Source organism: Callorhinchus milii, unplaced genomic scaffold (assembly GCF_018977255.1).
Source record: "Callorhinchus milii isolate IMCB2004 unplaced genomic scaffold, IMCB_Cmil_1.0 Scaffold9, whole genome shotgun sequence".
NCBI lineage: Eukaryota > Metazoa > Chordata > Chondrichthyes > Chimaeriformes > Callorhinchidae > Callorhinchus > Callorhinchus milii.
In genome coordinates, this window is record NW_024704750.1 from 3,340,620 (window position 1) to 3,368,592 (window position 27,973).

The 27,973-nt window shown below is 38.7% G+C and overlaps 1 protein-coding gene and 1 non-coding gene across 2 annotated transcripts in view; one reads left to right on the forward strand and one right to left on the reverse strand.

Annotated features, from left to right (window-relative positions):
* hif1aa (hypoxia inducible factor 1 subunit alpha a) overlaps positions 1-27,812 on the reverse strand; it is a 27,889-nt gene extending 77 nt beyond the window's left edge. Inside the window, exons 1-14 of the mRNA XM_042338105.1 lie at positions 27,696-27,812; positions 12,525-12,715; positions 10,771-10,916; positions 9,793-9,877; positions 8,605-8,717; positions 6,831-7,033; positions 6,028-6,134; positions 5,084-5,231; positions 4,605-4,831; positions 3,414-3,676; positions 2,723-2,845; positions 1,717-2,156; positions 1,153-1,270; positions 12-135 (exon numbers count right to left, since the gene is read on the reverse strand). Coding sequence (XP_042194039.1) covers positions 12-135; positions 1,153-1,270; positions 1,717-2,156; positions 2,723-2,845; positions 3,414-3,676; positions 4,605-4,831; positions 5,084-5,231; positions 6,028-6,134; positions 6,831-7,033; positions 8,605-8,717; positions 9,793-9,877; positions 10,771-10,916; positions 12,525-12,715; positions 27,696-27,760 — 2,353 coding nt within the window. The 5' untranslated portion in view covers positions 27,761-27,812. The remainder of the gene's footprint in view (positions 1-11; positions 136-1,152; positions 1,271-1,716; positions 2,157-2,722; positions 2,846-3,413; positions 3,677-4,604; positions 4,832-5,083; positions 5,232-6,027; positions 6,135-6,830; positions 7,034-8,604; positions 8,718-9,792; positions 9,878-10,770; positions 10,917-12,524; positions 12,716-27,695) is intronic.
* On the forward strand, positions 2,982-3,053 carry trnat-ugu. The gene has a single exon. It is a non-coding gene; the product is annotated as a tRNA-Thr (tRNA).
* Positions 27,813-27,973: the final 161 nt, after the last annotated feature.

Consider the following 27,973-nt stretch of genomic DNA (forward strand, 5'->3'; position numbering starts at 1 on the left):
GCCAAACTTGCCTGTGGGCAACGACGCCAACGTCTTTTCTTTAGTTGCGATGCTCGTGGTATCAGATCTTTTTGCACGCTTCCAAATCTGCGGTGCTGTCACTGGAGGAATAATGTCATTCTGGGACAACAACCCCTGTAAAACACACAAAAAAAAACTCATGTCTTCTCCATTCCTGCTGCTGTTTATTCTTTGTTACTATATCATATTTATTTACAGTTAAGAGAGAGGTCAACCAGCTGGAGTGAAACCCCATTATAATGCAATGGTTGGTTGAATCCTAGCAACTCCGTGCTGGAACAAGGCATGATAGATGTTTACAAGGAGCACGTGCAAGCAGTCAGCTCATTCCTGACATACATGCCAGTTCCTGCACGAAAAGATAGGCCAATGGTTGTCACCAACCACACTATCCATTTGATATGCAAAACAGGAAGCAACTTCAATGACAACCTGATGACTGATAGGTGACCTTATTTTGAGCTCAGAAAGCTAAAATGGCCGACTTTGGGTCATCAGATATCTGCCGACATTTCCTGTGCACCGTGCTTGCATAGCACATCAGAAGGAACGTTGGTGGAGATCTAATACCCTGCATGTCAGCCATTATGACACAAGAGGTAGTTGACACACATGTACAGTAATGGGGCCCACACTGCCAAAAAATAAGGAGCTATTAAATTTGTCTGGTACATATTTTGATTCAGGGCAGCAGAAACCATTGCAATGAGCCCCCAAAAATGGTGTAATCAGGGAAATAGGATAGTCATGGGGATTTCAGACTGATATTAATATTAAACCACCCCAAAAACAGCAACAGTTAAGATTTCCATTATGAAACATAACATGCTTTTCTTTGATTAACTTCTTGTATTTTGTGAAGGTATAGAGATCTAATTTGAAGAGGAACTCTTTTGTATACCAATAGACTATAAACTTTATACTATTCCTCCACACCCCATTACTTGCAAGTATGGCAGACCAAATGGGCATCAATTGATACTTCTGCAGAAAAACACCCTATTTCTAGCTTATTTGAACCTTTGGACAAAATTCCACCTGTTTAGCACCTGTTAAACACTAGCCTGCAAATGAAAAATAGTTGTAGCATAAAGTAATAGAAAACCAGCCACCAGTGTATAAATCACTTACAATTCCAGCGGCTTGAAAAAGAGAGGCTGCATTTTCTATCTTGCGTTTCCGCTGCAAGTTGTGCAAAGACAGCAACTTGGCGTCCACCTCTTCCTGCAGGTTTCCTCCTGCTGCAGATCTGCAATAAAAATCATAAGATGACTACAAAGTCAAGACAGATCGTATGGAATCTTGAGTTGTTACAAACCTAATATTTAAAGGTCAACGGGGTTATTGTTAATCTATTTGAGTATTGCACTCAAGTTATCTTGTCCAATTTAACCATCCAGGTCATATGGACAAAGTCATTACTCATCGACTTGCTCACTGCAATGTTCAAACTTAATGGACTCAAAGGACAGAACTTTATTTTAATTGTGTAGGGCTAATATCGTTACAAAATTATGCTCATCATCTACTGCCATTTGTTTCTTTCAAGAACGCGAGTTGAAATCTTCTTTTAAAATTATTGATCAGTTCAGGACACGTTAAAAGATTAATTGCATTATATTTCTACTGCTCAGCAATGGCCCGGGAAAGGAAGGACTATGAAATCCATTTACTGTGGGATTCGAGATGACTCACCTTTTGTTATAAGTCAGCACTGGTTTCACTGGAGACATTGGACTTCCTGAACGTGAAGCATCCATCTGTTCAGACAGCAATCCTTTTCCAATCGTTCGGACGGGAGAAGCGGTTCTGCTGGTTGGTTTGCTGTACGGTGATCCTGGAGTACTACTGACTTCATCCATCATGTGCAGGGGAGAAGGGGAAGACTGGGATGCAGAGAGAGACTCAGTGTTTTCCAAAGAAATTTTTAACGCTGGTGCGTATTTCTCAGTGGAGTTCTTAGCAGATTTTGGGGCTGACTGGAAGAGGTTCACAATACTGCTTACACTCTGTGAATGAGGTGGGCTGGCTTGAATATCTGTGAGGGGTGAAAGTTGGTCCAATGATCGAAGCTGAAAATCATCATCCATTGGGATGTATGGAGCCAACATCTCCAAATCCAAGCCATCAACATCCTGGTGAAATCAATATTTTAACACAAGTTGTCAAATTTGAAATGTTGTACGTTTTGTGTACAAGTTATCTGTGCGCTGAGCAATTCAAAGTGTCCACAATGAATGAAAAGGTTTCAGTTGCCTAATGCATCAAGGGCACAGTATCTTGTCAATTTAGTTTCTGTTAGTCTCAAGTACAAAACTCTCATTCTTACACTCAAGGCCCTCCACGTTCACTCGCCACCTCTCCGACCTCATCACTCCATATCAGCCTGCCTGCTCCCTCCGCTCGGCCTGCTTCAGGTCCCCTGCACTTCCCATCCCACCATTGGCAGCCGGGCATCTTCGGCCACCCTCCCGCGCCCCCGTCCACCTCCCCTTCTAACCCCAACACCCAGCTCTGCTTTTTTCCTGTAAATATGAATTTTGACAGCTCAAGTAACTGAAGTACTATATAATTCTACAATTAGTATGATTTATTTTAGTCTAAATGAGGAATTCTCAATCCCATCTATTTTTTAATAATTGAGGATATTCCACCAAGTATTTCCCTCTGCTGATTGTATGGAGGAGTTTTCATTTCATACCTGAACAGAGAATGGGTTTTTGGCCTCTGGGTCAACTGCAAAGAGCTTTTCAACAATATCCAGTTTAAACACATTGGACATGTCTGTATCAACATTATAGCAGTATTCTGATGGACTGCTGGGCTGTGAAGACAAATTTTAAGGTTTTTGATGTTAGCTGAAAAAGATTCAATTTCTATAAAATGGTGAAGTACAGTACATATTAAGTACATAAGTACATATTACAGTCTCGAAAGATCGCCAGGATAGCTAAATGTGGAGTCCTGTAGCTCAGTGGTTAGAGCACTCGCATTGTAAGCGAGAGACCTGGGTTTGATTCCCAGCAGGGTGAAACCTTGGGCAAGTTTCCTTACTCCACGCGCCTGATAATAATCCCCCAAACAATAATAAATTGGTCATTTTCAATCCACGACTGTTTGTGGAATACTGCTGTGTGCAATTGGCTGCCGTATTTCGCCCACAAATATACAGTCAATTCACTTTAGTCTATTCTGTGAAGCGCTTTGAGACGTCTAGAAGACGTGAAAAGCACTCTGTCAAATGCAAGGATTATTATTATAAGATTGAGGCCTAAGTAGCAAGTGCATATAATCACTAGATAGATGGCTCTGCTAAATTCTATAAATCGGTACATTAGTCAAGATGCAATCCTGATGTCTGGACTTTTTGTTTTTTTAAAAAAACAACTTACTTGTGGTGAGCTTTGATTGGTGCTGGGACAGGAAGGGCTATTAGGCTGCTCCTTCATTTGTGGAATGGTAAATGAAAGTTCCAGTGACTCTGGGTTTGTTTCAAGCTTGGTAATTGCTTCCAAATTCAAGGCTGGGTCCGTGGTGCTGCACAGCGACTTAGTGGGGTCAGAGGGAGGAAGGGGCGACAACTCTACAGGCTTCTGTTCTGTTGAGGATGGTAACATGACATCATTGTAGAGTGGGAAATGCTGCATTTCTGAATCTATAAGAGACAAATGTGTTTTAGTTTATAAGCCTCATGTGCTTTACTTTTCTACACAACTTTTCAAAAGTTTGCCTTAAACCTAAACGTATTCTGCCTACCCTCGTCTTAAGATGCTCGATTTCTTCCTTCTACCTGGTCCAGACCAAAGATTAAACATGTATGACTCCCAGTCTTGTTTAGCTCAGATACACTGAGCCATCAGAGACTCTCTAAAAGTTTTTATAAGCAATTCAAAGAAAAATTTAGTTTCTAAAATTTGATCTTACACAAGATGTAAGTAAAATCTATGGATTGCTATTGTCAGCTAGGAGAATGCATTACTTTTGTATCATTTAAGATATACTGCCAAACCACCAAAAGATGTCGCACATTTCGAAAATCTAAATTCTACAGGCAAGCTTGTTACCAAGTGTGCTATTTTCTTCAGTTAATTTTCTTTTGACATTTTCATGCTTTCTCCAATAATCTTTCCTTACCCCCTCTCTACTTAAGTTAATGACTCATGCCTCAATGTAGCTCCATATCATTCTCTCTGATACCTCACCTGATTAGCAATTCTTCATGCATGAGTCTTGACAGTAAATATCAGGCCATTTGAATAGACAAGAGTGGGGTATTCAAGGTAAACTCTGGCACCCCAGCCATATGCCTTAAACATTGAAATATCTGCTGGGAATCCCAGAGTCACTCTTTGTTATCAGAAGCTCTAAAACATTTGGCTCCAACTTATTTCAACTTTTATGATTTTTTATCTCTAGAATCAGCCTAGATAGATGGCAGGAAAAGCCAGTTCATTTCTGAATAGACTTGAGCAGCAACTCTAGTTCCCAGGGCTTTCTTCAATAGAACAGTACAGCTTTGAAATTCATAACTGTGACAAAGCGTCAGAACTTCACGTAAACTGTGTACAGCAACAGGCTCCAACCTGAAGGACTGAAATCCAAGGAGATAATTGTGTCGCCTGCAGCTGGTGCAAGTTGAGTCAAAGCTTCAGGCTCCTCCTTCAGTTTGTTGAAAAGATCATTAGATTCTTGATCTGTGGGTGAATTATAGCTCTTGCCAGTTGTCTCAATTGTGTCAGGTGACTCATCAGTTACAGGTACACTCTCAGTCTGATCCAGTGAAAAGACAACCCCTTTTTCAACAACACCACTGGAAAAATAAAAAACACTGGTTAGTTGAAGGTCTCCACACAGTAAAATCAATCGCAATGAACCATTTTGCAAAACATAAGGCATTACCATATCAAGAATCACAACCCAGGTAGGCTCTCTTTGCCTTTGACAAAAATGTCAAAACAAAAATGACTTTGGTCACTTGGCAAATTATTATGATATTCTTGAATAACCTTACATTCATGCACAATCCTCACTAAAGTAAAAAGCAAGCCTCGAAAACCCTTACCTCAAAACATAGTTCACACAGACAATGCATTGTGGCTGGGAATTCTTTGTGTTGTAGATCACTGTAGCCTGAGTCTCGACCCAAACGTAACCACCTTCCTTGGACAACATCCTGTACTGGCATGTGGTGGCCTGGCCCTTAGAAAACACTGAAGTGAAGCAAAAAGAAAACAAAGCAACAGTGTTTAAATGCTACACTGCAACATAGGTGGATTTTGTAAATGTTTAAATCTCAAGTTCTTGATAACAGCATTGCCTCAATTCATGAGGTTAGAGAAAATTTGTACTATGTTTAGAGTATGTGGTTCAAATGGTATAATACAATATGAAATCATTGTAATGTGGAGATTTCAATGAAACCATATCAATTTTAAACTTTAAAAGGACTGAACATACAAAAGTGGACGTTTTTAACACATCAAAGGGTTTAGCCATCGGTAAGTACAGAACTAGTTTACTCATCCAGTGCTCTCAGATCTGAGTGGATGCCAACATGTTACAAAGATTGTGAGGCTTGTCAATCAATTTTTAACCGATCAGTTGAGTCAATTATGAGCCAATAAAGTCATTTAAAAAAAATGTTGCTCTCGCTTTCCAAAATGGATTGTAGGAGATGGACAACAGCAGGACAGTGGTAAATTTTAAAGTTAGAAGTAGATGGTATAAGGTCCGCAATTTGATGCGATGAATTAGATAAAATAAAGATGGAATAAGGACAAGGGGGGGAAAAAAATTATAAAATGGTGAGCAAATATGAAGTGGTTTAACCTTTTTGGTGGACTAGGGTTAAGGAAGGGAGGAATAACTATTTTGTTTAAGTAGCTTTATGACTGTAATAGGGTTATTCTCAGGGCACAAGCTTTTGGAGAACCCAGTGGAGATGAGCATCTCTGCAGCACTTTGTAAATTATAACATTTATTGATTATAATGTGTAGTTTACTTACAGTCATGATGAGTTTTAGTCAGATGATCTGAATCCATAGCATGGTAGTATTCATAGACAGATCGACCCAGCAGTTCGTCTGGTTGATATCCCATTAATTCAGTTATCCTGTACAATTAAAGAGCAATGTTTGTATAAGCTAGAGAAATAGCGAGATTCACTGATGCAATGAAGCTTGTAAATCAGGATCTCCAGACAGTCGATCTCCACTAGGTGGCACTCTCATGACAAGAGAGGAAGGAAGCGATAGAACTGGGTTGTTACAAGTCGAATTGAAAACAAAACCAGATGCACAAAGTAATTTATGCAGCTGGAAATAAAAAATATAAACTTTGGTGTTTAAAGTGCAGTAAATATCGCTCCTGCCTCTTATTTTTACAAAGACACTGCTTACTCAATGTTGCCTGCAGATGAATTGGTATCTATAAAATCTCCAATTGTGCTGTAATGAAGCGTGACAAGTTTTACTGTGAATGCATGCAGCTGGTTAAGTCAAGCTATGCATGGAACTAGTTTCCACCGTGAGAGAAAAATGGCCAACTTCCAGGTTATCAAGTCACCACCAGTATCACTTCTTGTTCACTGCATATCAGCTTACTTAGTAACCCAAAAGTCGCACATTTTAGCCCAAAAGCCAGCTGGCGCCCAAGAAGCAAGCCAGCTGGCTGCGCACGTGTGCAGTGAATGGAGGCAAGCAATAGTGCAAAAGCTTTATAATTAAATTCACACTATAAAGATACCTTTATAATGGCCTGTATTGTAGTAACTGATTCAGGTATAAGATTTTAAAGCTACGAGACTAACCTCTCATCACAGTAGGAAAACTTCATGTCTAGGCTGTGACGACTCAGAAATGTCTTGCTGTCCAGAGGTACCTCAATGTTGGATGGGTGTGGGATAGGTTCACAAACCAATGCCAGACAGGTCATGGGTGGCTCCTTGTAGCCACAAGGGGTCTGCTCATCACTGCCTTCATGTACTTGAATGTGCCCTGTGCAGTGAAGCACCTATAGAACCACCACATGAAATGAGACAATAGTTGCCAAGGTTTAAAGTATCTTTACTCAGAATATGAAAATGTATTATGCAGCTTGAATATACATTTTATTCACAAGCTAATACTGGATGTTAACAGCATAGTTTGTTTTAAGAAATTCACTGCAAACAGTAATTCCATAGAACATAGTTGGAACAGCAGCTCCAAACCAGTCAGCTATGCATAGCAACAAAAGTGCATGCATAATTGAGAATCTCTCTCCGTGGGAAATACCATGGATTTGTGTGTGTGTATGTGTTTTTTTTAAGATGCCCTATTAGGACATATTTTGAAGTTGACATATAAAAAGCATTCGCTGGCAGCAACTTTACAAATAAAACTGTCCGTTCTCTCTTATAAACAATGAAATTTGCGAAAATAGCAGCTCTTCAATGTAGCCCAAAAAAATTAAATGGCAGATGGGTATAAAGCTTATAGCTTCTGATTTTGTGGCTTTAATACTTAGTGGGAGTAATATAGCAGGTTACCAGTTCAGTAAGAGATTAATAACTATACCTAATGGAGTTGTGATGCAGTATGATACTTTATATGGAATCGCTGCAAGTGTTCACCACCGCTAAGTATATAAATAGGGAGAATCTGGCACTTGACATACTGTTTTATTTTTGTATGTTTTATTTCCTCAGATAAGGCTTATCTTCATGTAAAATAAAATGTCATTAAGAAGAAAACCTAGATTTATATCAGGATTATTGATCATATCCGCCTTTAAATGCAGATGCTGAGGTATAAAAGCACACACACACACTGAGGAAGATGAACATGACATTATAGAAGAAATAATGGCTTGAGACAATTTCTGTCCATATCCTTTCTGCTTCCTTCCTGCCCTCCACCCTCCCCCACCCCGACCCCCAGCTTGGGTCCGTAACTCTGCCTGTCCAGTGCCCTGGGACATCCTCCCGACGTGAAAGGCGCTATACAAATGTAATTTTGTTCTGAAGGGGATGAGTAATACTGGTTGATGTATTTACAGGCAGCACTCAGCCATTACTCATATATGCCCAAAGGCGGGCAAGGTCAGCTGGTAATTTGATGAGTGAATGGCTATACTTGCGTCATAGCATCCAGTTCCCAGGAGGGGTCACTACATAGCCATTCATATAATCAATCCAACTCAAATGTTACCAAAGCAGTTCGACTGCATTAATCAACAGGGAGACAAAAACAATGTGAAACTCAGATTGATAGCCTGTGAGGATAGTTATCTACAGATATCTTAATTTATGCTGCTTTCACAAGATCTAGTAATAAAAGCAAATTTTGGCAAATAAATATGAAATGAAAGTGAAGCAATTTGAAAAGCTTGTCGATATTTTTTAAGAAGTGATGTTTTCTAAACTTTCTGTTTCTCATTGGGTGACACTCCCAGCAACCAATTACTTCCGAATATTTAGCTTCATTCATGCTATTCAAGAGCGTTTAAGTAGCATCCGTTGAACACAATTTAAAAACTACTACCCTACTCTTCAAATTAACAAAACTAGGATTGGAAAAGGAGTTTAAACACAAGTTACACACCTTCCAAGACGAGGATTTGATGTTGACAGTCCGGCCCCGGCTGGTGAGTGTACATTTCATTCTCAAGAAGAAACTGCGTTCTGTGATCTGGTCCTTCCCCTTCTTCTGAAGTCCTAAAGGATAAAAGTCACCAAATTTACTGACAAACTGCAATTTCGGTCCAACAATACAAAAATATTGTTGTTACAAAAACTGATGTAGGGACTCAATATGCATGCAAGCAGTTAATATGTTCACATCAAAAGCAATGGTACAACCTACAAACAAGGGAGCATTGCTGTTTCAATTAAATCAGATCTAGGAATAAACATTGCCTTCAAAAAATTATGCCCAGCCAATAAAGAAACAAAGGAACTACTTTTGGGTATCAAATGACTAAACCTTGCAACCCAATGGCCCACATTGGTAGTTCCTAAATCAGGTCTTATATTTGCAAATTTCTGTGCAAAGGCAAAGAAAATGAGGAAAAATAATAATCACTGTTTTTACTCATCTCCTAGCAGCCAGTTCAAGAACAACATAGGTACTAGAACACGTCATTTCTATTACACAGCCTTGAAAGATACTAACAATTTGGGAATGATGCGTGGGTGCAAATAGCCAACAAGAAAACATTACAATAATAGCCTCAAGTAAACACAAGTTGTTTGAAAAACTTATCATCAAAATGAGACTGTATAACTACAATCTCCACAGGCATTCAATTGTTTATCAATCTTCATATGGTTATCTGAAAAAACACCTCGTCAGGGTTAGAAAGGAAACGCATCACATTCCAAACCCCGGGCAAGATATGATAATGCATGGTATGCTGGAAGTTCATCTAACAATGCATAATCAAAAGTAATCTTAAATATTCAATACAGTTCTTCCAAAGTACTTAAAAAAGCACTTGTAAGTTTCATACTTTCTATGACAGATTTAAAATTTAGGGAGTTTGTAACTCAGGATTCTACCATCATGAACACTGACTCCTGCTGGGCTGCAATAAAGATGCCAGAAGCCCTCCAGGCCCTCTGTGAGATGCTAATTCTTCACGTATTAGTAGAGACGGCTAGTGTTTCACTTCTTCCACTACAGGGGTGTCACATTTTAGATCTCTCCTGACATAACTCAGCTGACAACGCCAATGTTCAATCGGAAAATCATCATCAGATAGGATTAATCATGATAAAATATTTTTCTTACCCTGCCTGTGTGAGAGCATTTCCCGCATTTCCTCATGATCACAAGGGTGCGTGAAATCAAAGATGCTGTGCCCGATCAGTTCAAACTGTTCATAAAAGAAAAAAAATGACAAAAGTTAGATGTGTATGAATACAAAGATAATTTTTTTTTGCATTCTATGAATGGATTTATAATTATAACCAGAAAAGAATATTTGAAGATCGTAAACATGGGGAATTAGTATCCAAAGCACCTACTACGTAGGAGTGAGGAATGATTCAACAAGTAGGGTTGTAGCAGTGGCAAAGCTAATTTTACTCAAAACCTAGTTCAGCCATGGTAAAACTAAAATCATTGTATAAATCATTAAATATTTCAGTCTGCAATCACATGCAGATTGGCAAGGCACATTTATGCCCTTTCAGGGCAATGCTTATATTGCTTATGTGCTGTTCTCTCCATTTTCTCTTTCCCAATACAAGCCACCATGCCGATAAGTGTTGTTCATTAAATCCACAACAGGACAGACTCTGAAACGCTGACCAGAGAGGAAAAAAAACACTGCCAGCAAAGCCCCACTTCTCCGTTCTTTTAAAAGGCACCAGTCACATGATGCCAGTGCTAAAGTAATAATAACAATAATCCTTGTATTTGATATAGCGCTTTTCACGTCGGGAGGACGTCCCAAAGCGCTTCACAGAACACACTGTAAAGTGAATTGACTGTATATTTGTGGGCGAACGCGGCAGCCAATTGCGCACAGCAATGTCCCACAAACAGTCGTAGATTGAAAATGACCAATTTATTATTGTTTTTGGTTTTTGGAGGGATTATTATTAGGCTCTGTGTGGAGTAAGGAAACTTGCCCAAGGTTTCGCCCTCTGCCTGGAAATAGCCCTGATCATCAGTACATTTTATCTGGCCACCTCTTATCTGATCACCTTTGCTTATGCAGAAATGGTACAGGAAAACAGAGTTGACTTCTATCTCAAATTATACCTGGGTTAGTCCCATATACTTGTTGACATTCTCAGACATGTAGATCATATCTCCGTCCTGTGTCAGCACTAAAACAAATCCCTCCAGGGCCTTCAAGTAAAAGCTGTTGAGCTGTTTCTCTCGATCAGGCTCCACCTCAACATCCCCTGTAGTAGATGCAAACAAGTTGGGTCAAGAGAATTCATCATTAAAGACTGTTTACTTTTATTGAATACTTAAAATTCAATTACTGTAAATTGTAATTAAACATGTAATGAGCAGACAAATCGCAAGTTAGGGAAAAGAAACATTAAATTTTCAAAATTCTGCAGAGGACTACTCCGACAAATGAGTTCAGGATCCTGATAACAATCCTTGCATTTGATATAGCGTCTTATCACATTGTTGAAACATCTCAAAGTGCTTCACAGAATATACTCTAAAGTGAATTGACTGTATATTTTATGGGTGAAAATCCAAGATACACAAGTTGTAAAAATATCAGAAAAAGAGCAATAAACTTTTCAAATAAGGTACCCATTTAGTAAAAAACATGCAACATTTCACACAAAATTAAACTTCTAAACTGGTATAATCTGTTTGCATCACAGAGAATTTTTTCATTTGAACTAATGATTGGAAGAAAAGGAAAGTTAGAGTCTAGGCTACTTAGATTTTTTTCACATTTATAAAACTAATGGCAGGAAGGGGAAATAAAGGTGGGGGGAGAAAAAAGAGGTGGAAGAACTAAAAGTGGAAACTTTTCTTTGGAAAAAAATCTTGGGAGCACATTCTGTGAACCAGAGTTCTATACAATGTGTAACAAATGATCGTGTACCAGGGAGTTTATGCTCAGATCAGTGGTTTCGGCTGTCCAGTCAAGCAAAGTCTCCAAACGCAAGTGGTATTAAGTTGCCACAATAAGCATCTGCTACATCTTCCATTGAGGCGGAAAGTGATTAGGAATTCAAATTGTGATACATTTAAAATACATTTATTTCTTATACACTAGGGTATTCTGCTAAGTGGAAACTAACTCCCTGCTAGGAATTAGAACTATTCTCACCCTAATATTAAATAGTTTTAAAATATGCTTCCCCCCAAAAAAATGGTCAAACATGATATAAACCTCGTTGTATTGGATATAACAATAAAGCCTGAAATGTTAATAGGCTTTTAATTTTAATTACAGGAATATGCATCCATCATGTCTAACCGTGTTCTATATCATTGTTCAAAATCAGACGGGTTAGCAACTACAAAGTTTAAAGAGATCCAAAGGAGTGGGATTTCAATTGCCAAAACAAAATGAACCCTACTAAACAGTTTCAGCCTTTTCTTTTTGAACAGTATTTATACTGTAACATTGAACAATACAAAGGAATCAATCAGGAGGTACAGTTAATTTCAAACTACTAACTGATGAATGTGTTTATACATTAGAATGTATTGTAAATCAGCTGGCAAAATCTAAGTACATTTTGAATCAGAGCAATAATTGAATTTCAAGAATATTTAGCCATAGGTGCAAATTCCTCATTACTTTAATTTCAGTACATTTAGAAATCATTTGATCGTTTCATAAACCCATTTACAGAAATAAAATAGTTATGGTCCCATCATTTTACAAACTGAAAGGCATTCTGCACAACAATAAATAGTTAAGAAATTATCCACTTCAAGGACAGTTTAAGCATAATTTCGTAAAATATCTGCATCAGTGCACACATTGAGCTGCACTGCACAATCATTTTCTGAATCTTTGTTTTACTCACTAGGACTAAGTAATTTTCTCATTCGCAGATAGCTGATGGTCAATCTCATTATGGAGGCCTTGTCCAGGTGAGAGCTGACACTGTGAGGCAATGGCAGCTGATGGGCCAACTCATAAAAGACCTCAGATTCTTTGCTTCTTCGGCACCTGGCAGCATCACGAGACTTCTCCTTTCTCCGCTCTGAGCTAACACTGAGAAGATTAAAAATGGAATGCTCATCAGAAACACCTTCAGACAAGACACTTTGACATACCACAGTGCAACAAGCAGTTTAACATCCTAGTTTGCTTTTGTTAAGCAGAATACAGGAGATTGTCTAGCAATTGCTATCTACAGCATATTGGAAGCAGAAATGTTCTCTAATTTCAGTCAATCAAACAGCAGGATATATGCATAAACTCGATGACCTACAATGTCATTGGGTTGAAGGAATAGAAACTACACAAACTCCCATGACTAACAGTGAAATTTTAATGTCCAATTAAGAAAGACAACTGTCATCACGAGTTGCCAGTAAATTGCTGGCTAAGGGCCAAGGTAGTTTCACTGAAACAATCTTTTCTTCTTGCAGATGAAGAATCTTCAGCTCAAAGAAAATCCAATTTATTTTAATAATAGAAAGCCTTTATAGATGTAAGCAGATAACAGCTTTTTATTCACTATAGATGTAAGCAGATAACAGCTTTTTATTCACAATATTTTCAAACATTTACCAAGCTGCAAATTAGACAACCTCTATAATTATTGTACAACTACAAACTTTGCTCTTTTTAAAAAGACTAGCAACCCATTTTCCCATTGATGTCCAAGTCTATCGAAATCACTCCAGACATACTTGTGTTCCTGCTAAACTGTAGTTGGATTAAAAAAATACACTGCGCATTAACAACAATGCACTTGACAAATCACGGTCTGACCAAACCAATCTTCAACCAACAGCTTAATTAAGTGCGCTGAATCATACACATTGTACTGTACTTTGAATCCAAATACATGTGAAACAACAGTGATAAAGCTTTAGTTTATCTCATCTCTGAAGAAATGCATGTCTTTTGCACACAGAAGTTTACGTACAGAAGTTTTTTGAAAAAAACATATACAGGAGCATGCATTAGACTGCAGGATCTGACTTACTATTGGCACACTGGTATAATTCGTTAAGTCTACATTCCCAGCAGCTATTGTTTAGGTATGATCACTTCTGATCCCATGCTCCATGCTACCTGATATAAAAACAGCCATCTATTTGAAGTTGGTAGATGCATACCAACTTTTTTAAAATGAAAAAAGGCCCTACTGGTAGTTTTAATTCATCAGGTATTGGCAACCATTTCTTGAAATCAGTACCTCCAAGCACTTCTACAGTCAGACTAAAATATTGAACAAGGTCAACGTAATGATTCCTTAGTCTGCAAAATACACAATAATCATAAACAAAACATTGTGGCTATTTAATTTTTTGGTAAAAACAAATAAGTTCAAGTGTGGCCTTTTCCACTCAAGTTATTCTGCTAAACAGCCCGATATTATGTCCAAATCACAACAAACACATATAAAAATTGTAGCCATACACTCTATAGGGCAAACAGACCAATATTTAAAGTTCTAAGCCCAGGTTGGAAAATAAATCTGTTTTGATAACCAATTTTGGACAATCCAAATCCCACTTCCACATTGGACACTGGGAATCCAGATTCTTAGGAAACAGACAAGTTTAAATATTAAACTTATTTGAAAGAGAAATAAAGTGCTTAAAATATTCCTTCCAGCTAGATTCGAAAATGACATGCTTAGAAAAACGTTTTACCTTTATTGAGAAATCCTTGGCATCTGCCTCCTCCACGGGTAGGCCACTCCACTGACGTGACCGACGGGGAGGAGCCACATGCAACCCGGAGCTGCTCCATTTACTTCAACAGGACGGGTGCTTTGGATGGGCCTGTAAGCTGATCCGACTCTGGGAAAGCACGGTACTGGTGAGTATGCAGTAACACCCATCCAATAGTACTATACTTTGAGAGGGGAAGAGGGAAAGATGGGGAAAACAGGGCAAGCGTAAGTGTTTAAAACTTAGCGAATGTTGTGCTCATCAAGGTAGGGATATTTGTGCTGTGAAATGAAACACTTTCACTATTCAAGTATCCAGTGTCAGTATCAAGCCCTCCCAGGTCAGGTATAGGACAATTAGCTGCAGAGTACAGGCCAGTTCACTCTGCCTCAGCACAACCCAAGAGTACCCTCTTATACACCAGTGTATTTCATACACTAGGTATCCCTAAGCTCCAGTGAGTGAGACAGTAAATAGCATATTTTTTTAATTGAACTATGGTACAACATCTTAAACGTTTAAAAGTGGAATTCCTTGATGCAATTATCATTCTAAGGGAAAAGGAAATTATAAGTAGCTTTCATTATCCAAAGCATTGAATTCAATATTTAGAATGTTGAAACAATGATTTGTGCATGTGGAAGTATTAAGGGAATGGGTTTATTATTGTTAATAATCCTTACATGTGATATAGCGCCTTTCAAGTCGAGAGGACATCTCAAAGCACTTCACAGGACTATAGTGTAACAACTGTTTTGTGAACAAATACTGCAGCCAATTCACAAACCGCAATGTACTACAAACAGCCATGAAGTGAATGACCACTTCTATTTGGGGGATTGTTGGCCTGGAGACCAGGAATTCTCTTCTCTTTCTGAATAGTGGAATGGAAACTTCTAATGTCCACCTGAATAGGCAGATGGAGTGCTCGGTTTAATGTTTCATCTGAAGGACGGCAGCTCAAACATTAAAGCAAACCCTCAAAATGTAATATTGAATGACAAGTAAAACCATAGATCAGAAGTTATATACTCCTCCATCCCATATGGAATTTTGCTGGAACAGATGTATAGATATCTGGGAAAAAAAATGTTCCATGCTAAATCAATTATATTTTTCCAAATAGAAACTGGGCACCTATGAATTGGGAATAACATCAAAGATAACCAGGATAGGTATAGTATAGTACAATCTACAATCAAATGTGATTTGTTTGTGAATGGAACAGCTCGATAACAAATCAAATGGCCTTTTATTCTGTTCCAAGGTTTTATTTTCTGGAAACAACTCTAGCAAATAAGTTGAACTACACAGAAACTCAGCAATATAATTAAATACAATTACAAACTACCCAGTCATTTCTAAATTCAATTCCTGAAAGCCAGTGAGTCTTTCAGAGATTGAACTTAGACGTTTGTAATGAAGTTTTTTACCTCTAGAGGTCTTCAACTTACTTTTATATCTAGTGACAGAACATCAATACTTCATCAAACCTTATCTCATTCTACCGACACTGTCCAATTTCATCAGCTTGGATCCTTTTGATAGTGTTTGGCTAGCATATTAATGCAACATGAAACAAATACACGGTGACCTAGTTATAAAGCAATGTTTTAGGTCCATAAATTAGACCCCAAATCATCATGCCTCTAGTTGGTGTCCTCTGGTCAGCCAAAGCCATTCTTGTGACAGTTTCTAGCAAAAGAAATACTCATGACAGTGATCGCGCTTGACCAGCCAGGTTTCTGTTGCAGGAGCAAGCAGACTTCAGGAATCAAAAATATGGATGATAATGGGGGGAAAAGAAAAATTAAGGATCAGTTTGGATCAGTATTTAAGATCAGTAATTATCATTGCAGAGTGATAAAGATCAACAATCAGTAATTTTTGAACCTCTTAATTTCAGGTTCTGCAAAGTCTGAATGCGCCTCCTATATGTTAATACAAAAATAGAGATAAGAAAAACAGCTTAATTAATTGTTAAAAAATTTTTTTTTCAAATCATGAGCATTCTAATGGCAGTTACTTGTCATTTCAGGAATTGCTGTTCCTACAAATACAGTAGTTACACTGTTCAGAAATAGTGGGTTACAATGTGTTTAGCATCCAACTCAAGCAACTACTAGGAAATGACATTAATACTATAACAGTTTAGCCTCTACCATCATTCTGAAAACCACTTAATGCCCACTGGGATGGTTGTTGATGGATCAATATAGAAAAGGGCAATCTAAATCTGGCATTATATTTCTAAACCCTCAACTGGCACACCAATTGAAGTTAACTGAAGTAAACTGTAAGCACACCATGTGAATCAGAAAATCCATTACTCAGACCTCAGCCATATTTTTAAAAAATCTCTTTACCGCCTCTCCTGATTCTTTCTGGGCAAATAGCCCTCCATTACATCGACCCTCCAATGTGCTGATCAAGTGGCCGCTCTTCATCTTATTGGTGAGTATAGGTAAGCTATTCGTCCTGGAGGGCTATCACAACCAATTCACACTTTGCACCAGAGCACCAAGATCAGCAGTTGAACAAGTGACTTGCTGTGCGTCATTTACCAATACAGTATTTTTACCCTCGAAGTCAGCCATAGGAGAGCCCCACATATTTCCAAATAATGTCACTGATAATTTTGATATGAACTGGGTATAGGCTGCTTTGCTTATTTTTAGTGCATATTTCTTTGTATTCACCTTGATGGATTCTTACTCAAGACTTAGTCAATCCTCAGGTAACTCATAAAACTACAGTACTGCAAGCAGCAGAAATATATCAACTACAGGGGAATGAAAGCAATTTTTCAAAGAAGCTTATCAGAAGCCAGGATAAATGCAATCCATCCTGAAGTGGACATGTCACTACATGATTTAAATCAATCTCCAAACTCCTGGTTGCAGGCAGACATAGTGTTTTCCTATTTGGATTAAAGGTGACAGACATCCCATCTTCAACAAGCTATCCATCTCATCTATTTCCATTAACCTTGTCATAGAAGTCTCAATGTCATAGACTGCCTGAGATTATAATCTTTACAGCCTTGTCAAATGTTACACTGACCTGATTTATAATCATAGAACTGAGTAAATAATGATAGGAAACTTCAATTTAGTGGCTGATTTATTTTCACCTTTAGACTTAGTAACCTTACCGAAAACTCTACATTCACCTGCAACTTAACTAATGTAAATATTATAAAAAATTTCCAATTGCAAAACTGGAGGATATTGAGAACCCCAAAAAATCACACTTGTATACTACCAGTTAATTGGCATCAGTCTCCCCTGGTTGGATTTGATACAAATGAACCAGATTTCAACTTTTGGGGAAAAAAGTGACTTAAAAGATCATTTAACCTTTGAAAAAATACCAACTTTTCGTAAAACAGTGTGTACACCAGTGAGTCGAGGTAATGGAAAAGCATCCAGTATTTTCCCTTCCAAAGATACCGAGATGGTAAAGCCACAATAGCTTCATGCAATTTGTTGTTTCAATGGGTTTTCACCAATAGGCATCAACATTGCTCTCCTACCTCTGATATTAAGACAATTCTGACACTTCAATAGATTGACAAGTCAATATGTTTAAGCGCTCCTCCCAGTTTGAAACCAGGTGATGCTCAAGTTGACAAATTAATGACTTGGGCAAGGTACTGGAAATCTGCAGGCACCCATCAAACGAGCTTCCTATTGGACAGTTACTTCACAGCAGCACTGCAATGTTAGATGCGGGTTGCTCACCAGGAGATAAAAGGTGAGAAAATGATTTTCAGCATTTATGAAATGAGCTTGGTTTTAATCGAAAAATTAAAACAAACCTCAACAAGCAAATATAATTGAACAGACCAGTTACAAGCAATTTTGGTAAATTGTAGCTAAAGCCTGGTGACTCATTGGATAAGCATTTTGACTCCATCGCTCTGAGCTGGGTGCAAAATCAGATGCCAGAGTTTCAAAGTGCTGAAGTTTCCTCCCTGTGATGACTGCAAGGCATTTACAATATCTTCATCTCAGCTCAATTCTAAGGATATGGACCAAAGTGCAAAACTTCCCACAACTTGACAGCTAATGACAATTTCATTTCGGAAGAGAAAGATCCATAAACATGCCATTTCCTACTTATAATGTCCCATGTCTCCATTAACAATATTTTGTACTTAATACCAGCTGTTGAGAGGAAATGAAGTACTTCTTTATAATTCAGTATGTTTTTTTAAAACCAGTGGGGGGGTAAGAGATTGTGTTCTCCCTAGACTACAGTTGAAGGGAAGTCCAAGAGGAAGTACTTTGAGGTTTTATTTTAAACAGTAAAATCGAAGGTTTTCATCAGGTCAAAATCATACTTTCTCCTGCAATATAGTTTTACTCTAACTGTGATTGTCCCACAGGAAAATGAATGGATTCAACTGGAGCATCAATATCTGAAATTAACATTGAGCCAAATTCATTTATTATGGAAACTTGAAATATCAATTAATAAATTGTTACAAAAATGTTTGTATAGTGTTTATGGTACATTTCATAGAATTATAGAATCACAGAATCGTACAGCACAAAAAGAGGCCATTCGGCCCTTCAAGTCTGTGCCGGCTCTTTCAAAAGAGCAATGTAACGTCAATCCCACTCCCCAGCCCTTTCCCCATAACCCTGCAGACCAGTCCTCCTCAAATACCCGTCCACCACACTTTTAAAAGTTGTTATCGAATCGGCCTCCACCACCCTTTCAGGCAATGAGTTCCAGATTCAAACAACTCACTGCCTGAAGAAAGTTCTTCTCACCCCCCCTCTGCTTCTTTTAGAGACTATTTTAAATCTGTGACCTCGAGTCACGGACACATCCACTAGTGGAAACCGTTTTTCCCTTTCTAACCTATCAAATCCCCTCATGATTTTGAAGACCTCTATTAGGTCTCCTCGTAACCTTCTCTGCTCCAATGAGAATAATCCCAGTCTCTCCAGCCTTTCCTCATAATCAAGGTCCCTCATTCCTGGTACCATCCTTGTAAATCTCCTCTGCATCCTTTCCAATGTCTTAACATCCTTCCTATAGTGTGGTGCCCAGAACTGGGCGCAGTATTCTAACTGAGGCCTAACCAGTGTTTTATCATAACCTCCTGACTCTTGTACTCTATGCCCCTGTTTATAAAGCCTAGTATCCCATAAGCCCTTTTTACAGCTTTATCTACCTGTCCTGTCACCTTCAAGGATTCATTTACCTAAATCCCCAGGTCTCTCTGTTCTTTTACCCCCTTAAAATTGTATTACCAGCCTATATTGCCTCTCATTCTTTCTACCAAAATGCATTAACTCGCATTTCTCCACATTGAAATTCATCTGCCATGTGTCTGCCCATTTTACCATTCTGTCTATGTCTTCCTGCAGTTGGCTGCTATCCTTCTCACTGTTTACTACCCTCCCTAACTTTGTGTTGTCCGCAAACTTGGAAATGGTACTTGGTATACCCAAGTCCAGATCATTTATGTATATTAAGAAGAGCAGTGGTCCAAATACCGATCCCTGGGGGACGCCACTGTACACTTCCCTCCAGTCAGAAAAGCAGCCGTTCACCACAACTCTCTGCTTTCTGTCTCCCAGCCAGTTCTGGATCCATGCTGCCACTGTCCCTTTTATACCATGGGCTTCTATCTTTCTTACAAGTCTTTCATGTGGCACTTTGTCAAATGCCTTTTGAAAGTCCATATAAACTACATCAACTGCACTACCTTTATCCACCCTCTCCGTTACCTCATCGAAAAATTCTATTAGATTTGTTAGACAAGATTTGCCTTTAACAAATCCATGCTGGCTGTCCCTAATTAACCCATATTCTTCTAAGTGAAGATTTATTCTGTCCCGGATTATAGTCTCCAGGAGTTTCCCCACTACTGATGTTAGGCTGACTGGCCTGTAGTTCCCAGGTTTGTCCTTCTGTCCCTTTTTGTACAGGGGAGTAACATTGGCCACTCTCCAGTCCTCTGGCACCACCCCTGTGTCCAACGAAGATTGAAAAATTGTAGCCAAAGCCTCCGCTATTTGTACCCGTGCCTCCCATAGTAACCTTGGCTGCATCCCGTCCGGACCGGGCGACTTATCTACCTTCAGCCCAGTCAACCTTTTCAGTACTTCCTCTCTGTTTATACTTATCCTATCCATTTCCTCTACCCTCTCCTCCGATACTGCGGCATTTGGTACATCCACTTCTTTTGTGAAAACAGATGCAAAGTACTCATTCAGTACATCAGCCATGCCCTCTGCCTCCACAATAAGATTTCCGCCTTGGTCCTTAATTGGCCCCATCCTACCTTTGACTAACCTTTTTTTCTTGATGTTTGTAAAATATTTTAGAATCTTTTTGCCCCTCTTATTTCCTTTTTTAGTTATCTTCTGCACTTCCTATATTCTATTTGATTGTCTTCTGTATCTTAGGTTTGACATTTGTCATACACCTCCTTTTTCTGCTTCATTCTAGATACAATTACCTTCATCATCCAGGGAGGTTTGGATGCTCTACTTTTCCCTTTTGTGGGAATGTATTTATTCTGTCCCCGAGCTAGCTCATCCTTGAAGACTTCCCACTGCTCTTTACCTTTATTTTACCTGCCAATCTTTCTTTCCAGTCCACCTTGGCTAGGTCCATTTTTAACTCACTGAAATTTGCCCTCTTCCAGTTGAGTATCTTCACCTTAGATGGTTCCTTGTCCCTTTCCATACTCACTCTGAATCTAATGATGTTGTGACCACTATTGCTCAGATGCTCTCCCACTGAAACCAGCTCCACTTGCCCGACTTCATTCCCCAGAACTTTGTTGCTTGTATATCCAAATAAAGGAGATTACAGTACACTGAAAGCTTCGACTCAATTGCATTAGATACTCTATAGTGAATCCACCATCCTTCAAAGCCAATTTATTTAGAATAGAAACTTTATGATAAGGTCAGAAAAATATTTTCTAAATATGAATGTTTCAATGTGCAATGCTAAATTCTTATTCCTGAGACAACTCCTTCACTGTTGCTCAGGATTCGACTACTGCATTCTTCATTCCAACACACCTGCAGCCTGACCCGGTTTCTCTGGCAGCACCCAACAACACTATCACAACAATTCATCTGACCCTGACCTGGATGAAATGAGACAGCATCTTCAGATGGATTAGGGGATTAACACCCTAATTTTAAAAATACAAATTGAAAACCATATCCTCTGAATTATGTAGTATGAACCCAAGGAGGAAAAACAGAGCTTCCCTCATTAATCTGTCCTAAGCCATCGATAAATTTGCACTAAAATAGATTACACAGTGCGCAAGAGACCTAGTGCAATATAAATGTATATGAAAACAGGCAGACCGGATTTTGAAGTAGTCAGTTTTATGAACCAAATGGTCCTTTTCCATTTCATGCCCTATGCTTTTCTTTTTTATTGCCCACTCATCCTTCACTACAATTGAAGATTACCGGCTTCGACACCTCCCAAACAGAACAGGCTGCTGATCAGGAGAACAAAATGTACAACCACTCAATCAGACCAATAGCTCCACTGAAATATAGAGAAGGCTTCCATAGGAATGGAGAATACCATTTCATACAAGGTAGAAAATCTAGTTTTTTTTTAATTAAAGATAATTGGCTTTAAAATTAGATAGGATACTTTACAATTTACAGAATCTACCATCAATTAATTTGAGTTTACTATGTCAAACACAAATATCACTGTCAAAAGCCCTTGCTACTTCAATGAGCTGAGAGCACATATGTACATTTGGAAATTATTTTTTATTGGATGTCCAGTCTTTGTCATTTTAAGGAGAAATACTACCTCCCATGAAAATAGCTATGGGGCAAGTCTTAACATATTGAGCAATTTCTAAACATCCAGGACATACACTATTGCGGATCTAATTTCCAGATGTGCCATCTGGGACCCACTGGTTCGTAAAGTCAGTGCCACATAATGTGAAGCAGTCCCATATTTTTTACTCTTAAAACTAAAAAAAGGTTTCTAGTCCTCAAAACACAGGTGCACTTAAGTCATTAGAGAATAGTTCAGCTCCATAAGCAAATACCGATGATGTTTCACAGAAGGGTCACCAAGGTCTTTAAAACATTGCAAGTTTCAGGTGACTCAGCCAATCAGATATCTTCTAATCATTTAATAAGTTTGAAGCACTTTAATTTCTATGAAATTGTCTACACTGATTCAGACTTTTGACAATAAGTTATTGCATGCCTAAACACTTGCAAAAGTTATTGGCAAAAGAATATTTATGTTCAATACATTTCTGAAAACTGATCAATCCAAGAGAAAGGGGCTCATTGGCGAGTTATCTGAATATCGAGTTAGGCATATATATATATACACTGGGACATCTTGATAATTCAAATGTATGAGCAAAAAATACACAGATGAATTATAGACAACTTCTACAGCAAGATAACTATAGAAACGGAACACAAAACAAGGGAATCAGACCCTACATTTTAAGATAAATGCTTTATTAAAAATTGAATCAAGATCTGATCTTTCAATTTTATACTTACTACATATGAAAAGTAACCTAAAAATAAGTTAACTTTTTTTAAAAAAAGGTGATCATCAACACTACTAATCAGGAAAGTCAATACCATACAAATTTCGGACAGAACCTGAGAGGAAAAGAAGTAGTTCAGTAACAACAATTTGATTAAATGCAAAATTTTCCTAAAATACCTGTACTACAGTACCAGCTGATCCATATTTCAATCGGACTGTATTTTTACATCAGACTACAGTAACAAAATAAAGATGACATTTTGATTTGGGGTAGTCAGCATTCTGGTGGAGTCCTGTTCCCATACAAACAGTTTCTTCACAAACGATCAAGGGCATTCTATGTCATCAGAAGTAAAATTGTATAGCTAAGATAGTTTACAAAAAAAACTCAATGAAGGTTCATTATTAGCAAAACAAAACTGCTAATCTGTTACTCAGTTTCCAGAATTTACAATTTACATCGCAGCAATAAACACAAGAGACCATAAGAGTAATTATTGTGACTAGAGTTGAACAAGATCTGTGTTTTTTTTAAAATCGGACAGCCAAATATTAGGATAAATATTTTTACAGTAATGTATCAGTTTACTTTCAATAAGCAGAAATCAACAACATTGAATCTACTGTTCTTAAACTGTTTAAAGTAGATAAACAGAGCCCTCATGATGTTAGATACCATTGCAATATAACAATTTAAGAGTTACAGTAAGGAAGAATTTCCCACTCCAAATACAAGCTCAGCGGAAAACATGCATGGTGTGCAACTACTATGCAACATAAAATTATAATAGCAATCACCGTAAAACCAAGACAGATTCTAATTGCACTTCCAACTTAGAAGCGATGTTCATATGACAAGCATAGCATAGGTATACAAATCTAGATAACATAAGATAGAATTGAAGGAAATTAGGCACATCAAGCTTGTTCCTTGTCGATCCATCAATGTCTCAACAATAAAATTTGTGTAATCTTAAAATAGGCTGAGATTGCAAGTCAACTGAAACCTCAGAACATCTAATCTTACAATGTACTTCTTTAGAGCTCTAAAGTGCTTCAGAACACAATAACTAAAGGCAATGCACCATTTTAGTGATGTGAAGTCAAACTCATTAATACTTGAGCACAAGTCACCTAAAACGTGTTTTCAGGTAAATGACAATCACCATTATCCCCAATATCCGTTGACCCTTCAAAAAAATGACATCAAAGAGCTCTGACATTGATATGAAGTAGCATTAAAGCATACAAGATTAGAAGGTCACAGATTTGATTCCAACTGCAGTTACGAAAGACTTCCAGAGAGAGAAAACAACCAGGATTCCTATAATAATAATAATCCTTGCATTTGATATAGCACTTTTCACGCCGGGAGGACGTCCCAAAGGGCTTCACAGAACACACTGTAAAGTGAATTAACTGTATATCTGTGGACGAACGCGGCAGCCAATTGCGCACAGCGATGTCCCACAAACAGTCGTAGATTGAAAATGACCAATTTATTATTGTTTTTGGTTTTGGAGGGATTATTATTAGGCTCTGTGTGGAGTAAGGAAACTTGCCCAAGGATTCGCCCTCTGCCTGGAATTGAACTCCGGTCTCTCGCTTACAAAGCGAGTGCTCTAACCACTGAGCTACAGGACTCCACTCCTAATCCTGAACACCATTCAATAATTACTTCTGGAAAGCATTTGGGTGTTCATTTGATGACGACACTCCCCAAATAACTACTAAAACTCATATGAAGGTCAGATACAAGATGTCAAAGAGCTCTTGGTGCCTGTGGAGCTAACACAAGCACTGGAAAGCCTTGGGAAAGGGTGACTAATTTGAAGGACATCATTCCAGACATGAATGTCTACTAGACAAATTGTCCCTCCCTGGGCTTAGCATCTCAACAATGTAATTCTTAACTCAATGGTTGTGATAGCAAAACTGAAGAAAATTTCTTTAACCTCATTATTAATAATCCTTGCATTTGATATAGCGCCTCATCACATTGTTGAGACATCTCAAGCACTTCACAGAATATACTGGAAACTGAATTGACTTTATATGTTGTGGGCAAAACATAGCAGTCAATTATACACAGCAGTGTCCCACAACCAGTCGGAGCTTTAATGACTAAATTATTATTTAAAGGGATTATTACCCCTGGAAAGCGATCAGTCAATCGATTAATAATCAGGTTACTGCTAGGTAAACAGAAGCATGTTGAGTAAGGAAACTTGCCTAAGGTTTCACCCAGCCGAGTGCTCTAGTCTAGTGCTCTAATCTTGGGATCCAAATGAAATTGAGAGCAAGCACTAAACAGACGAAACTGCTCCAAGAGTCAAAATTAAAGGCTCATTGCTCACTATTTGAAAATATTTATACAACAGTGACTTATTTTTCCCACCAGTTCATCAGAAATTTATCACCCCAAAGTGAATCAGATAAATAATGAGCATGACTGCATAGATATCAATGGTAAACAAAAAGCACAACATAGCCATTAAATAAATAGCCCAAGCTACTGAAAATTATTTTACAGCCATTAAATACTAAGTATCCATGATACACATTGTATTACATAAATCCTGAATGCCACACACCAACCCCATTGCAGTTTCCTCAGCAGCCAGATGAAGTTGCTGCTGGTGACTATAGTATTTTGTCAGTGTTAAACATTCCCAATGTCTGAACACCTGTATGAAGATGCTTGGAATTAACCAATCACTCAGCCTGAAAGCCGCAATATTTTATGGCCTTCTCTGCCCCCGATAACAATAATAATCATTGCATTTGATATAGCATCTTATAGCTTGATGACAAGCTGTTTGACATTAAACTGAAGTAGTGCTGTTGTCAGGTACAGTTGAAAAACAACCAACTTGGTGGCTTCCAAAAGCAACAATGCCATTAATGCCCAATTCCTAATATGAATTAAATTTATAGCATATTTAGCAATAGGTCCAACAGTTTTAAGAAAACTGTTCACTTACAAATGCAGTACTGTGCATTTTTGGCAAACCTCCAGTTTATTTTCCTCAAACCACAGATCATCAGCATACTTTCTATATAATCTTCACAAACACTTATTTATCATCAAACGCACTTTCTATAGAAATTGATGACAATCTGGCTACCTCATCCTTCACTCATCTGCTTCACTATGATTGTGGACAATCAAAGTTAGATAAAACAATAATAAAACTAATAGATGTAACCAATTAGAAAGGCATAAAAAGAATCTTTAGAGCAACCCACAATAAAGGAGGACCAAACTTTGCAAGGATATGGTTGACGGCAACAACAACTTACACTGGCAGCATCTTGGAGCGCTTAACAATAAAGCTAAAGGAAAACCAGCTGAAAGCAGAGAAAGTCCTGTTCTCTGATCTCAACCTCCCTTCATTTAAAATGGTAAACTTTGTAATGCTCCTCGTCACATCAAAACATTCAAAAGGCTTCACAAGTAATAAGTGTTGTGACTGTTTTTGTAGGCAAACAGCAGCTATTTGCACCAGAAAGGTCCCATCAGTAGACATGAGGTGAATGACCAATTAATCTGAAGTATTGACGTTTGGGACACAAAAAGAACCCCCGTTTTCTTTTCAAATACAGTAGTAATAGCAATTGATTGCCTAGAAAAAAAAAACTTGGATTCGTCGCATTTAAATGCTTCAAAGTGCTTTGCAAGTTATGATAAAGTCTGATGTCCCTTTTCCGAAACACCCACCTAAAGGATCGGCAGACGGAATCACTTCATCCAACGGAAGGCATTTCAGAGAGTCAGTCCAGCGCTTCCTGGGTTCTGACTGCATTGGAGTGTCAGTCTGGAATATGAGCTCGATTCCCAAACTCACTACGGTGATGAATTGCAATTCCCCGGGGCATCCAAACCACAGTAAACAGCAAGGTGATTCATAAAACACTTGCTTTTTGTTTATTAAAAAAAAATCCGAGATGCAACCCGACACACACGGATTTCCACAACGAATCACCGAGAACTGGTGTGACTTCACAGCGCTTACACCACACAAAGCGCGATGCCCAGCGCCAGCCAACCCCCACGTTAGTGCGCCGCACAACTGACTCTCTCAGACAAATCAAATCCAAACTCTTTCGCTGAGAGGGGACTAAGGGCTTCGGGTTTGAAACTAACGAAACTTATAATCCCGTGTGAAACAAGGACACAGAAAAAAGTGAGAGAAAAGAAAGGAAAGAGAGAGAGAGAGAGGGGGAGAGAGAGAGAAAGAAGAAATGAAAGAAAGAGAAAGAAAGGAAAGTGTGTGTGTGTGAGAGAGAGAGAGAGAGAGAAGCCCGGACACCAACAACAACAGCACTTCATCCTGTGCCAACTCTCCCGAGGAAGCAGCAGCGTTATAACCAAACCGAACAGCACCAAACTGTACCAAGTCACAGCCGCGTATTGCGGGGCCTTTGTGAAGGAGAGGGAGAGAGAGAGGGGCCCAAGGTCAAGCAGGTAAGTTATCCTGTCATTGAGATCGGTATCTCTCCTCCTCCCCGGTGCCTCTCTCTCACACACACCACACACAGCGAGCGGCCAGAGCCGCCAGACCGCGCGCTCCCTTCAAGCCCAGCTGCGAAGGGGGCTTCAGCTCCACAAAATGGCGAACACACACACACACACACACACCATACATACACACACACATACATAACCGAGGGCCAGGCTCTCCCGGGCCAGGAACCCCCACCCCCACACACAGGTCAGGTGAGTAAGATCAGGTCTCCCCTAAATATATATATATATATATATGATATATAAATAAATAAATAAAAAAGCAGCGACAGGGACTCACCGTTTCTTCTCGGGGTTGACCTGACCGGCGGTGTCGTCGTCCGTCTGCATTTCAGAGTCTTCCATTTCTCTCTTCTCTCTCTCTCTCTCCCTCCCTCCCTCCTCCTCCTCTTCTTCCTCCTCCTCTTCTTCTTCTTCCTTTCCCCCCCTCCCCTCCTCTCCTCGGTTTTTACCTCAAGCCTCACCGGTCCGTGTCCGGCAAACACCGCCAACAACCAACGCGAACCAAACCACCAACGCTTCCGAACGCTTTAATCCTCTCTTAATAAAATCTATCAG